Here is a 15,373-nt window from a genome sequence, read left to right as displayed (position 1 = left end):
GGAAACCTGAATTCTGCAGTGTCACTCCACCCAATGCTCAGAAGGAGAGTTCTGAAATAGGGTCCAGCTGGTCTGCTTCATCTTCTGACAATTCCAGATCCCTCTTTGGCAAATATTGCCATGAACTTTGTCCCTGATCTTCCTCTTTCAGCAGGGAACATTGTCATCTGGGTGGTTACAGAGCGGTTTTCCAAGATGTCCCATTTTGTGCATTTTCCCAGTTTGCCCTCCGCTCCTTGTCTTGCCAGCCTTTTTTTTTTCAAACACATCTTTCAGCTGCATGAGCTATCATTTTCAATAAAGGACCTCAATTTGTTTCCAGGTTTTGGCGTGCTCTCTGTCAGACCTTTCTTCTGCCTAACACCCTGAGACCAATAGGCAAGTATAAAGGATTAATCAAGGCCTGGGAAAATATGTCCACTACTTTGTCTCTGCTAACCAAGAACGGTGGACGGTTTTGGACACCAAGAATCCCAATGAGTTAACAACATTTTTCTTTAAAACTGTGCAGTGATGGGACTTTTTTTTTTCTTTTTTTCTTTTAAACTTTTTTTTGTTGCGGCTAAAAGGGGGTTCTCCTATTTTTTTGAACCAGAATTGTAAAGATATGAACTGAGATTTTCCCTTAATAAATTCGATAAGCTTGAACACTGAAATTGCTTTCATGTGTCTTGGTTGATACTTACAGAGAGTTGTCACATTACATTATTGATTAGGCAGCACCCAGGTATATCTGAGGAGACTAAGTTAAGGTCTCACCCTAACAGGGGTGACGGCAAACATCTTGATATTCACAGAAAACCAGGATACAAGGCATTATAGGAGTAATAATCCCTTGTATCCTGGTCTATTCTGTGACAAAAGTACAATTTTGTGTCGCCGTTGTTATTTTTACCAGATTCGTAACAAACTTTTTGCAAAGTTCGTAGCGAATCTGGTTCGTATCTATTCGGTTCACTCATCCCTATTGAAAACCAGTGGCCCCTTTGATTCCTACCATTACAGTTGTGTGGAAGTGGCCTTTCTGTGTTTTCAACCCACTCCTGGTTAAAATAATACCAAAATACAGCCATGATTTTAAGTAAAAAAAAAAAAAAAAAAGTGTGTGAATAGGTGAAATTAACCCTTTGAGGACCAGGCCCAAAATGACCCAGTGGACCGCGCAAATTTTGATCATTGCACTTTCGTTTTTCCCTCCTCCCCTTCTAAGAGCTCCAGCACTTTCAGTTTTCTATCTACAGGCCATGTAATGGCTTGTTTGTTACAGGAATAGTTGTACTTTGTAATGGCGTCTTTCATTTTACCATAACATGTATGATGGAATTCCAAATATATTATTTATGAAGATATAAATAGGTGAAATCGTAAAAAAGTGTCTATGTAATGCACTATACGGTAAAAGTGACATGATACTATTACTCTATAGGTCAGCCCGAACACAACCATATGCAGGTTACACAGATTCTCTAAAGTTATATATATATTTTTTTATTAAATCTTTTTTTTTGGCAATTAGTTAATAATATAATGGCCCTATTGTGACGCTTATAACGGTTTTATTTTTTCACCTATGGGGCTGTATGGGGCGTAATTTTTTCCGCCATGATCTCTAGTTTTTATTAATTTGTGAAGATCGGACGTTTTGATCACTTTTTATTATTTTTTTTTAATATATAATGTAACATAAAATGGTTAATCCGCGCACTTTTTTCCCTCTTTTCGTCTACGCTGTTCACCGTTCGCAATGACGCTTGTTATACTTTAATAGTATAACAATTATGCGTGCTACGGTATATTATATGTTTATTTATTTATTTATTTTTATGTTTTATTTATATAATAGAAAAGGGGGGTGATTTCAACTTTTATTGGGGGAGGGGTTTTGGTGTAGTGTATTGGTGTTTTTACCTTTTTTTTTTTTTTTTTTTTACACATTTGAAGTCCCTTTGGGGGACTTTTACATACAGTACTTTGATTTCTACTCTGACCATTGCTATGCCATAGGCATAGCATTGATCAGTGTTATCGTCGATCTGCTCATTGAGCCTGCCTGTGCAGGCTCAGTGCAGCAGATCGCCAATCGGACCGCACGGAAGAAGGAAGGTGAGAGACCTCCGGCGGTCCGTTTTAATGATCGGGACCCCCGCAGTCACACTGCGGGGGTCCCGATCAGTAAGTGACAGGGTACTCCCCCTGTCACTTACACTTAAACGCTGGGGCCGCGCGGCGTTTAAGGGGTTAATGACACACGGCAGCGCAATCGCTGCAGCGTGTCATTACCGGTGAGGTCCCGGCTGCTGATTGCAGCCGGACCCCACCTGCTGTGAAGCGCGCTCCGCTCCGGAGCGCGCTTCATAGCCGGAGAAACACCCAGGACGTAGAGTTACGTCCAGAGTCGTCTGGTGACAGACTTCCATGACGTAACTCTACGTCCTGGGTCGTCTAGGGGTTAAAACTATGTTTTGCATTGGCCCCTTAGCATGTTAATTTTTTTTTTTTTGCATTGGTACTCAGTTACGGGTCTTCTCTAGACTTCTGTAGAGTACATTATCATGTTGAAAATATGGCCATAATTTGCTTTTATTTTACTGTATGTATGAGTATATCCATGTAGTGTATGCTATAATGAACACAAGCACAACATATAAACATAATAACAACTTACTCATATGCATGTTTATCCAGTTTAACAAATACCCTTACATTTGTAAGATCATGTATTAAGAAAATATCACTGTGCAGAACAGGATAAGATGTGCCTCTGTTATGCCTGCATGAACCTTCTAAAGAATAAAGAAATTTAATAAATAATTTGCTCTATTCTTTGTTGTCATGAGCCAGAGTTTTGAGCACAATTGGAAAGGACAGCTGTGGATTTCTATTTTCATATAATGCTTTTTATTTCTTCATTTTCTGTCAAGCCAGTGTAGAAGCTATTCAGCTACCACAGCGATAACAGTAAGTAGTACTTACTGACATATATTCTAATAAGATTTTTTCAATAAAATGTATCCTCACAATTGCCTATTAACTCTACCTGAAAAACAAAAAAATGAATGTTTGCTATACAAAGGAGCGCTGTGTCATACTTTTCAATATTCAAGCATTACAACACTTCTGCTCCAACCATAGATTAATATTATACAATTCTTACTGGAAGAAAGTGGCCCACTGAAGCCATTTCAAGTCTAAAACAGACAAAAAAAAAAAAAAAACTTAATCCAAAAGGGAGGTGTTTTCCATCTTTTCACAAAAGGAGAATGAAGAGGGTAAATTTAGGTTCATTGTCATCTACCATTTTAGAATTATAATCATAGTACTTATCACCTTCTGCAGAAAATGAGTGTGGACATCAAAAATGTATAGCTTCAATGGGAAATGTACTGTAAATAGAACAGTCTTCCTACCTTCTTTTTGTCCACTTACATTTTAAGTCTAGCAATATAAACAAAGCGAAGTAGTCGTAGTAAAAACTTCCAATAAAGTGACCCAACCTAACAAAATCTAATCCCTATGCAGTGACCCACTGAGCGTCTTAACCCTTTGAGGACTGGGCCAATTTAAATTTTTGCGTTTTCGTTTTCTCCCACTTGAGCTTAAAAGGCCATAGCACTTGCATTTTTTCACCTAGAACACCACATGAGCCCTTATTTTTTGCACCACTAATTGTACTTTGCAATGACAGGCTGATTTTTTTTTCATTAAGTACACTGAAAAAACAGGAAAAAATTCAATGTGTGGTGAAATTGTAAAAAAACCCAAAACATTTCTTTTATTTGGAGTTTTTTTTTACGCCATTCGCCCTGGGGTAAAACTGGTTTGTTTTCTATGTTCCTCAAGTCATTACAATTATAACATATGTAAATCGCTCTATTCCCATGCTTATAACGCTTTTATCCTTTGGTCTATGGGGCTGTGTGAGGTGACATTTTTTGCACCATGATGTGTTCTTTCTATCGGTACCTTGATTGCGCATATGCGACTTTTTGATCACTGTTTATTACAATTTTTCTGGTTTTGAAGCGACCAAAATGCGCAATTTTGCACTTTGGGATTTTTTTTGCGCTTGTGCTGTTTACCATGCAATTAAGTCAGCTATATGCTTCTGGCTATTTATAATTTCAGGAAAGCACTCCATACTAGGCAGTATCAAGACAAGCTTGCAAACAACACCCTAACATTGCTTAGCTTTAGAACAAAGTCTGCACTGCTGCACACAACCGCTAGACACTGGTCATCATCAGAAGCTTGTGTGCTAAGTCCCCTGACTGAAAGACTGTGATGTGGCAGAGGGGTCAGTGGGCCCTTCAGCTTTGGCGCCTAGTGGCAACAGTTAAAGCAGAGACACCTATAGTTACATTACTTATGTAGAACAATCCAAATAATAATGATGAAGATAATAATAATAATAATAATAATAATAATAATAATAATAATAATTTTTCCCAGAATCAGAATTTTCCATGGAATAAAAAACTGCACACAGTGGGAAATATTTATTAGTTTCCAAATTTTTCCACAAAGTGGAAAGGCTATGTTCACACAACGTTTTTTCAGCTCCATTTAAAATGACGTCTGTTATTTTCAAGCTAAAATAACGGACGTTATTTAGCTGTCTGGCCTTCCCTTAGTGCAATGACTGGTGTTTGTACATTATTCTAGTTTAAGGGCCCTTTTACACAGAAAGATTATCTGACAGATTGTCTGCCAAAGATTTGAAGCCAAAGCAAGGAACAGACTATAAACAGAGATCATGTCATAAAGGAAAGCCTGAGATTTCTCCTATTTTCAAATCCATTCCTGGCTTTGGCTTCAAATCTTTGGCAGATAATATGTCAGATAATCTTTCTGTGTAAATGGACCCTTATGGTGCGTTTACACAGGCAGATTTATCTGACAGATTTTGGAAGCCAAAGTCAGGAATGGACTTGAAAAGACAGGGAATCTCAGTCTTTCCTTTATGACCTGCACCCTGTTTATAGTCTGTTCCTGGCTTTGGCTTCAAAAATCTGTCAGATAAATCTCTCTGTGTAAACGCAGCATTAGTTACTAATTGGCCTTTGGGTGTGGCTTAATTGAAAAAGTCCATTGAATTTAATAGTAAAAACGGAGAAAGAACACCGAAAAACAAAACAAAAGAAAAACAGCGTGTGAACAACTAACAAAAAACGTCCGCTGTTTGCAAAAGACATCCGAAAATAATGATCATGTTTATTATTTTGACGTCCTCGGCAAAAACGTCCATTATTCAGTACACTGTGTGACTTGGATGTCCGTTTTCTCAGTGACTTCGATGCATTGCCATTGCAGTCAGTTAAATAGCGGCAAAAACGGACCTTTTTTTAAATATGGAAATCGGCTGCTTTTTCTTTATTTTTGACGTTGTGTGAACATAGCCTAGATCAGAATACTTATTATAAGGCAAGGTAAAAACAAAGACTACCACACCAAGGAAGAGAAAGATTTAGGTTGGTTTTGGTTCCAATTAAATGTAAGCAAATTACATAAGTTTTATATGGAATGTATTATAATATATAAAAATAAGCCTCATAAACTGCATCTTTTTATGTCATTCACCAAGAAATTTCAAGAATTTTTGTGTTCATCTAAACTTATCATGCATCACTTTTAATTCTATTTTAAATGTTTTGGGTGATTTAGTACAGACGTATTTGAGCATTCATCAAAGCTTCCAATATATGTGAAGTTTAGGATCATACTCCGTTTTGCTGCCTGAAAGCTTGATGAATCCTTCATGCACGGTTCTGGAGATAGATAGAACAGCAAAGCCATGCAATGACTCAGATGTTTCTTGCTCCAGGGGTCCCAGCCTGTTTTTCTATCTATTTCACCATGACAAATATCTTAAACAATATTAGTTGTCTATTTCCTAAAAATGCCATATTTATAATGTAATATATAAAATTAATTTTATTACCCTCATTATTTCTTTTACCACTTACTACGTATCCTATAGTTACCCAATGGTCGGTTTATAAGTTCCACTAAATAAATTAAAATACTCAGCAGCATTTGACAAATGTAACTTTACAGACATTTATAGAATATAGAGTACAGAAGCTGAACAGTCATAGTGGTTTGCCATTTTTTAAAGACTGTGTTTTCCTATAAATAGTTTCAGATTCTGCTTTCTGAGGTTATTTTTGGAATATTTATTAACATCATAAAAATAGGAAGTATTTTATTGGTCAATTATATGCCGTCATTATTTCTCTATCATTTGCTTCTGCTGGAAGGGACTTGTTGCAGGGGAGTCCAACTGGGATTTAAAGGCCTGAAAGAGATAAGATTGAGGGAGTCTGAAGATAATTGTTTAAGGTATTTAAGACATTTAGGGGCCCAATAGTTTGTGACTGAGTACGAGGTGTGGATTCATCCACAAAGGGATGCAGGGTGACGGAGGGTGGGGCAGATGAGTCTACTATGTATTTGTTTCAAAGCTATTGTGACTGTTTGTATTGAAAGTAGCTGGGCACCCCTTATACCTCTATACCTAAACAAGACATTAGCCAAGCCTTCATATGAACCCAATAAGGTGCCATATAGAGAGGAGGCTACATTGCTATAGTCATTGTCTAGCCACCAGTGGACATATACTAGCTGAGAGGACCAATAGTAATAGATATGATACTGTCAATTTCCCAGAAAAGAGCTAGGGGTAGAGGAGTAGGACAGTTGTATGGGAGATTTAAAAAATTTTGTGAGGTGTACCATATTAACAATGTTAATTTGGCACATTTATGACAAGGGATTGAACACTAGGTATTTAATTTAGATTCTGTCAAGAATATTAAGGGATCTAGATTCAATTTCCCATACAAATCAACCCCTGCGGATAAAAGTACCTCCAAGTATTTAAATGAGTTAGCAAAAGAAACAGGAACTGGGTATAATAGTGGCGATGCAGCTGCCTGAGAAAGAGAAAATAGTACTGACTTTCCCAATTTATGAGTAACCCAGAGCATTTGCAAAAAAGCTATGTGGACTAAGTGCATGTCACTGTTAGAAGGCTCTGCTATAAACTTTGTTTCAGCATCGGCCAAGGCTATTTTAAGGTCAGATTCACAACGCCATTTCTAAAAGAATCCACTCCAAGCGTAAGGGTCCCCCTGATGACATCTTTATAGGCCTCCCATTGGATAAAAGAGTCATGAATGGAGGCATTCCAATCCCAGTAATCTTTGTGAAGTATTGAGCCAACTGGGGTGGAGGTGCCAGTCTAAATTACAGTGCAGGCTAAGTCTGGATACTAAGTACTATAGATGAATGATCAGATATACTTCTCACAGTTTAGAGGATATCATAACTAAAGGGAGAAGGTCTGTAGACCCCACTTCCGGGTTGATAATTAACAGAAATTAGTGGCTTAAAAGACTTTAAACATTGGATTTGGAGCCAAGCCTTAAATTGAATGCAATTTGGTACAGTAAACATTCAGTATTTTCAACTACAGTATATGATGCTGAAATGTGAGTGTAGACATTTTATCTCATACAGTACAAACTTTGAAGTATTTATGTAGTCACTTACATGTACTGACTAGGGTGGTCCAAACCTGCCGAGGTTCGGGTTCGTACGAACCCGAACTCTCGGCAATGATTCCCGCTGTCTGCCCGCTCCGTGGAGAGGGTGGATACAGCGGGAGGACCGCCTGAAAAACTGGGATACAGCCATAGCCATAGGTTGTATCTCAGTTTTCCAGGCGGTCCTCCCGCTGTATCCACCCATTGCACAGAGCAGGCAGACAGCGGGAATCTGATGCCGAGAGTTCGGGTTCATACAAACCTAAACCTCTGCAATGATTCCCGCTGTCTGCCCGCTCCGTAGAGAGTGTGGATACAGCGGGAGGACCGCCTGGAAAACTGGGATACAGCCATAGCCATAGGCTGTATCCCAGTTTTCCAGACGGTCCTCCCGCTGTATCCACCCACTGCACGGAGTGAATCTGATGCTGAGAGCTCGGGTTCATACAAACCCGAACCTCGGCAGGTTCGGACCATCCCTTGTACTGACACTTTGTAAGTACAATAGCGTGAAAACCTAAACAGTTTTGTAGCTCCCAGCATCATAATGAATAATGATTACGAGATTGATGCAGATACTGTAAGTCAGTTGGAACATGTGTATGTAGCCTCATACTAAACAGAATGGTGAGCACCTTTGTATCTTTATAGAAGTGGTTACTCAGTGATAGTCAGCAACTCTCGAAATTTGATATAATGGAGTCCTTTTTTGTTTTGATAGCTGACACATTCTTGGCATTCTCTTAACCAACTTTATGAGGTAGTCACTGGAAGTGTTTTTCAACAGTCTTAAAAGGTGTGCTTGTTGACTGCATTTCCTTTGCCCGGCAGTCCAACATCTGTAATTCAAAAGGCCATGTCATCTGATACAGGACTCCATAACTCTCCTTTGTACATATGCTTGAGGTGTTTTCGGGTAATTGTCTTGGTGAATAACAAATGATAGTTCCAGTTAGCGCATACCAGATGGAATGACATGTAGCTGGAGAATGCTGTAGTAGCCACGTTGGTTATTTGTGCCTTGGTTTTTGAATAAATTGCCAATAGTGTCAACACCAATGCACCCCCTTTACTGTAGAGAGCAAACATGAAGTAGCCTTCCGCTAACTTTTCTGCATCTCCCATAGACATGCATAAGATTTATTATCCTCTTGTTCCTTAGCCCAAGCAATTATCTCCGTCTTCTTCTTCAGTAGTGGCTTCTTTTGCACCAATTCCACCATAAATTCCTCTGAACAGATGATTTTTCTGGCAGTTGATCTCCATGTATCGTTTAAGTGGGCTCTATCCTGAGGTGCTGTTAATTTTTTTGGTTTGTGAGGTGAGTTACTAATGAACATACCATCTGCAGCAGAGATAACTCTTGGTATTATTTTCCTGGGGCAGTCTTTTTGAGAGAAAATGTTATCTTAATGTTTGATAGATTTCATGACTGCACTTGAGGATAATTTAAAAGTCTTTGCAATTCTCCAGATTGACTGACCTCCATGTCTTAAATTAATGCTGGACTATCATTTTTCTTTACTTAAGCGGTTATTGCCATAATATTGATGAATGGGGCTAAATAATGTATAGAACTGTGTACAAATTCAACCATATTAACTCTTTCTTAAAGATGATGTACCACCAGGTACATCCTCTTTAATCTGAACCGACGCATCAAACAGCGTCGTCACGGGGAAGCCGATGCCGCGGACCATTTTTCGGACCGCGGCCACGTTCCCGTGCACAGCGCCGTTCTATGCACTGGGACCGGACGGTGCTCAAGCACTGGAGGTAGGCCGGCCCGCCCCCAGTGAAAGGGAGTTCCCTCCCCTGTATGACGCGGCACATTAGAATGAATGGAGCCGTGTCATACAGGGTAGGGAATACCCTCCCACTGGTGGCGGCCCAGCCCGCCTCCAGTGCTTAAGCACCTGCCGGTTCCGATGCATAGAACAAGAAAAAACAGACCGCGGCACCGGCTTCCCCGTGATGGCGCCATTCGATCCGTCGGTTCAGATTAGAGAGGATGTACCTGGTGGTACATCCTCTTTAAAGCATAATATTTAATTAAAAAACATTCCAGATCACTGCCTCATGAAGCTGTGAGAGAATTCCAAGTAAGGGTCAGAAAATGACAGCAAATAGCGGCTACTTTGCTGAATAAACTGGTGTCTGAAAGTTATACAGATTTGCAAATTACTTCTATCAATCTTTCCAGTACTCATCAGCTGCTGTATACCCTGCAGGAAATTAAATTTGCTATGCAGTCAGACACAGTACTCTCTGCTGTCACCTCTGTCCACGACAGGAACAGTCCAGAGCATTAGCAAATCCCCATAGCAAACTTTTACTGCCCTGGACAGTTCCTGTGAGGGGACAGCTGAGAGAACTATGTCAGACTGAAAAGAAAGATTTACTTCCTGCAGGACATACAGTAGCAGATAGGTACTGGAAGGCTTCTAATGTTTTAATAGAGGTAAATTACCAATTTATATAACTTTCTCACACCAATTGATTGATTGATATTTTTTGTCCAGAGTACCCCTTTAGGGTGCCTTCACACGTAGCGGATTTTCCGCAGCAGATCCGCAGCGGATTTGACTAAATGAATGAACACAGCATTAAATCCGCACTGTCAAATCTGCTGCGGATCCGCAGCGGATTTAATGATGCGGATTTGATGCTGTGTTCATTCATTTAGTCAAATCCGCTGCGGATCTGCTGCGGAAAATCCGCTACGTGTGAAGGCACCCTTAATGCAAGACAAGCAAACTGTACTAATATTCTAGGAATTCAGCTGAGCTGTTAAAGGAGTTAATAAAAAAAAAAGAAACAAAAATTATATCTTATTGGGTTCTCTGCAACTTCTGTGGTGAGGTCACTAACAATGACAACAATCTGTTCAGCCAGTCACTGAGTGAGGTGGGACACTGTCACACCCAGTGATTGGCTAAGAAGGTTGTCAGTGGGGCAACAAGTCTATCTTGTAGTAGGAAGCAGATCAATAAGCAGGAGACTGGATAATGGCACAGTGATTCAAAATATCAGAACCTTTCTATACATTTAGAGAACCCTTTTAAACTGTCACTATCATTACAACATTTTGACATGTCATAGAGACATACAAAAAAGTGCAGACATTTTTTTTCCTTTTTCTTTTTTATGTCATAGAGACATGTCAAAAGTTTTGAATGGGAGAACGAGCAGGGAGAAGACGCACTGCAGAGTTATAAAAAAGAGTCAGACTTATAATGGAACTCTATGGAGCCTGATCAAAACTTCTTAGCCAAACAGATCTCTCACTCTCTTAGGTGCATCTTCTGCCAACAATTAAAATTTTGTTGCAGGAGACACAATGCTCTCTGATGCCACCTCTATTAATGACAGGAACTGTTGAGAGCAGTTGAAATCCCCATAGAAAACCTCTCCTGCTCTGCAGACTGGAAAGAAAACACCACTTTCTGCAGGACATACAACAGTTTATAAATACTGGAATGTATAATATTTTTAATAGAAGTAACTTACAAATCTCTGGCACTGTGTGGCACCAGTTTATTTGAAAACAACTATCTATCTATCTATGTCTATATATATATATATATATATATATATATATATATATATATATAAATATATATATATTTTTTTTTTTTTTTTGCTGAACTACCCCTTGTAAAGTCCTTCTACCTGTTCTACTGTGAATAGACTTAGGGGAGAACGGATAACAAAGGATATATATAAATCTAGGGCAAACCAGTCCTTCTCAAAGAGGTAAAATTAGGAGATTTTTAAAACAATCCCATGTAAAATGTTAAGCATCTTTGTAATATACTCTAATTAGCTGAGATATACCCTTTTTTTTTTTTTTTTTCAAGCCACTTCCCACACGTATACGTTTGTACTTATAAACTTTCAGGCCACATTGCTGCTGATTCGACAGTTTAATTTCCCAGAATCACGTATAAAATCTAACTTTTATTAGATATGCATTAAAAGTAAAAAATGTATTAAAACAAGTGTTCTACACATATGAAATAGGCACTTCACAACAGATCTAGGGTGTTGACCCTCTGATAGACTGGTATACTTAGGGATAGATTAGCCCAGATGTCTACAGATAAAACCAGACTTCAGAAAAAAATTGCGATAAACAAGTATCTCTGTCTCAATCCAAGTCTCTACGCGTTTCACCCAGATATGTCCCTGGGATCATCAGGAGACCTTCACAAAACACAGTGGTTGCTGTTTAGAGATTATTTAGAATACTTGTGTTTAAATAAATAGAAAAATCAGTGTGTGTACTCTGTGTGTGCGTCGGGTGTTCACCCTGGCCCAGCCTCCGATAAGCACTTGGAGTGACAGGTCAGGATAACCCCAAGACACAGACAAACCACACACAGTCAGGAGTACACTTTAATGGCTGCAGTATTACACATCAGAAACTGTATGTATGACCAATAGGGATAGCAATGACCCTCAGAGACAGTCCTTTGGGGTTCAGGTTAGATACCACTATCCTATAATGTCACAAGCCACATGCAAGTACTAGAGGAACATCCAATCCTGGAAGATGAAAAAAGTCTCATACAGCAGGTACAATCACAGAAACTGGCAAGTGCATGAATCATATATACTGACAGTGTTTGCCAAGACAGCCATCATGATAAAAAGTCACAGTGCAAGTATGGTGCACTCATCCCCACATCCCTCATCTGAGGCACAGTGGAGACATGCTTTATCTGTATACAGCAGGCGGCTTCTCTGTAGCATATATCTATTTCAGTTACCATGCTATCCCCCCCAGACACTCAGGCACAGGGGAGACATGTTCTATCTGTATATAGCAGGTGGTTCCTCTGTAACATATATCTATTCCAGCTACCCTGTTATCCCCCCTGTCTTCACTTGGTCTCTCCCAATGGATATTTGTACTTCCTCTTCATCCTAGCAGTCCGGCACCAGAATCACCATCCTGGGCATGCTGGGGGTAGTAAGTAATCCCTGTGGGGATGAGTGCACCATACTTGCACTGTGACTTTTTATCATGATGGCTGTCTTGGCAAACACTGTCAGTATATATGATTCATGCACTTGCCAGTTTCTGTGATTGTACCTGCTGTATGAGACTTTTTTCATCTTCCAGGATTGGATGTTCCTCTAGTACTTGCATGTGGCTTGTGACATTATAGGATAATGGTATCTAACCTGAACCCCAAAGGACTGTCTCTGAGGGACATTGCTATCCCTATTGGTCATACATACAGTTTCTGACGTGTATTACTGCAGCCATAAAAGTGTACTCCTGACTGTGTGTGGTTTGTCTGTGTCTTGAAGTTATCCTGACCTGTCGCTCAAAGTGCTTATCGGAGGCCGGGCCAGGGTGAACACCCGACGCACACACAGAGTACACACACTATATATATCCCCACTTGTCTCCTACCCTTTTCTATATTCATCTGATTTTTCTATTTATTTAAACACAACAATTCTATATAATCTCTTAACAGTAACCACTGTGTTTTGTGAAGGTCTCCTGATGATCCAAGGGACATATCTGGGTGAAACGCGTAGAGACTTGGATTGAGACAGAGATACCTGTTTATCGCAATTTTGTTTCTGAAGTCTGGGTTTATCTTTATACATCTGGGCTAATCTATCCCTAAGTATACCAGTCTATCAGAGGGTCAACACCCTAGATCTGTTGTGAAGTGCCTATTTCATATGTGTAGAACACTTGTTTTAATACATTTTTTACTTTTAATGCATATCTAATAAAAGTTAGATTTTATACGTGATTCTGGGAAATTAAATATAATTTACACGTATTTGGACCGTGGTTACTGCACGCCCATACGAGGTGGTGCATCTGTGATTTCTGATTCCACAGTTCCCTTCTCTTTTCTGAAACAACATATCATCACGCTTCTGTGCTCAGGTGGCATAGCTTGATGTGGTCTCTTGACTGAAGCCAGCCTCTTAAACCAACATCAACAACTCCAGCCTTGGTAGGAACATGGATTCCTTCTCTTCCCTGACAGACTGAAGGTATGTGCACACTAGGGAATCCCTGCAGATCACCCGCTGCAGGTGGAAAGCGGAATCTGGCAAACCATAGAATGAAGCCTATGGGACCAGCGGTGATGGCACGTCCGCCAGAGTCCACGAGCGGGGTGAGCTGCGGAATCCGTGGCGGGTGATCCGCCGGGATTCCATAGTGGGTGACATACCGTAACAGGGAAATTAAGTGGTTACTGTAGATCATGATGTGGGCTCTGGAAACAAGGTAAACAGTTTGGACCAGGTTTATCACTCTGTCTGGGACAGTTGCAGTAGCAACCTATCACAAATTAAAGCTGAGCTGTGAGCTGTGTGATTTTTATCTGCCCGGGACTAAAATCAGACACATTTTCTCTCAGACAGACTGATACTGATACTGTAAATCTGGGCCACTGTGTTTATACTGCTCTGAACTAGCGTAGTCATGACAAAGATGGGGGGTAAGGAACAGTAAGAAAGAAGTTGGGAACAGGACTGCATTCTGCATTATGGTAAATGCACTGGGCAGAAATATGAAATTGGACCATATTTCCAATCTAAAAAAGATAGCAAAAACGGCCCTTATGTACCCAACACTTTCAGAAAAAAATGTTCAGGGAGCATGAATCTCAATCATCAACACAAGTGCAGGTAATTTTTCTTTCTTTTTTTTTTTAAGCATAACCCCTTTAAACAGAAAATTATCATTCATAATCAATATAGCATCAATTAAGAAATGTGATACTAATTTTTTAAGGGTTATTTAGAGCATTTAAAGTAATCAACATATAATAAAACATACCTTGATCAAAGGGTCTGCCAGGACTCCAAGTACGGAAGTAATCATCCTAGAGAATAGACAACACAGACTTAATTAAAGATATATTTATGGAAACAAAACATATGCGACATACAGTATATTACAGCATGCAGTAAAACGAGAGGTGAAATATAAAACAAAAGTATACAAACCTCCACTTCCTGAGTGGGCCAGCAAGTAAAATAAATAAAGAAGTAAATAATAGTGAGAATAAAGCATTGTAAATGCCCTTTAGAGTTCTTTTTTCTTGATTTGGTTAATATGCTATTAGTCACATAGAATTTCAAACTGTTTCAATCTGTATTTCAATATGTTGGTGATAGAAAGAAAATAACACATAATAATACGCTTAAATAAGATATCATCGATTATGCCTTGCTTCATAGAGGAGAATTTCCAACAATGGAATAGTACATGAAAACATTCAAGAATATAGCCAACAAGCGGCAGGAGGCTGTGATTAAGCAAGCAAGGTATATAATTTCACCGGAGCCGCTTTAATAATTCGAGCCACAGTTGCTTTCACACCCGCAGAGTATAGAAATGATTGCTTATATCACACAAAGACATGTTAGAACAAAGCATATCCTCAAATGCTTGCCTTTTATATACTTCACTTAACTGCCCATTCTGGTAACCTGATCTATTTAGGATTAATATGACAAGCCATATGATATGTTAATTCAGAAAACCTGGCTAATATAATGTAAGAGTTTCCCTTTCAATTGTTAAAGCTTTAAAACATTTAACTGTAATTTAAACATCAGAAAATCTTTGATACAGGTAATTTTAATACAATTGAGCCACATTTTATAGATTACTATACTGAAAGTACAACTAGGATTTAAGGACTGTACTATACGGAGGAAAACATCCTTCTTGACCTATTGTGGCCAATAAACTTTAGTAGACCCTATAGAATGTTTATAAGTGAGGGTAAGTGCCATAGAACAAAGTCTTGAAGGCTGACATCCTGAATTTTACATGC

General features: G+C 39.1%; 1 protein-coding gene across 2 annotated transcripts in view; it reads right to left on the bottom strand.

Annotated features, from left to right (window-relative positions):
* SPOCK3 (SPARC (osteonectin), cwcv and kazal like domains proteoglycan 3) overlaps positions 1 to 15,373 on the bottom strand; it is a 246,012-nt gene that overhangs the window by 128,344 nt on the left and 102,295 nt on the right. For both annotated transcript variants that reach the window (XM_069976606.1, XM_069976607.1), the window contains exon 3: positions 14,368 to 14,413. In XM_069976606.1, the coding sequence (XP_069832707.1) occupies positions 14,368 to 14,413 (46 nt within the window). The remainder of the gene's footprint in view (positions 1 to 14,367; positions 14,414 to 15,373) is intronic.

Source organism: Dendropsophus ebraccatus, chromosome 7, assembly GCF_027789765.1.
Source record: "Dendropsophus ebraccatus isolate aDenEbr1 chromosome 7, aDenEbr1.pat, whole genome shotgun sequence".
Lineage (NCBI taxonomy): Eukaryota > Metazoa > Chordata > Amphibia > Anura > Hylidae > Dendropsophus > Dendropsophus ebraccatus.
This window is presented reverse-complemented; position numbering and strand designations above follow the sequence as displayed.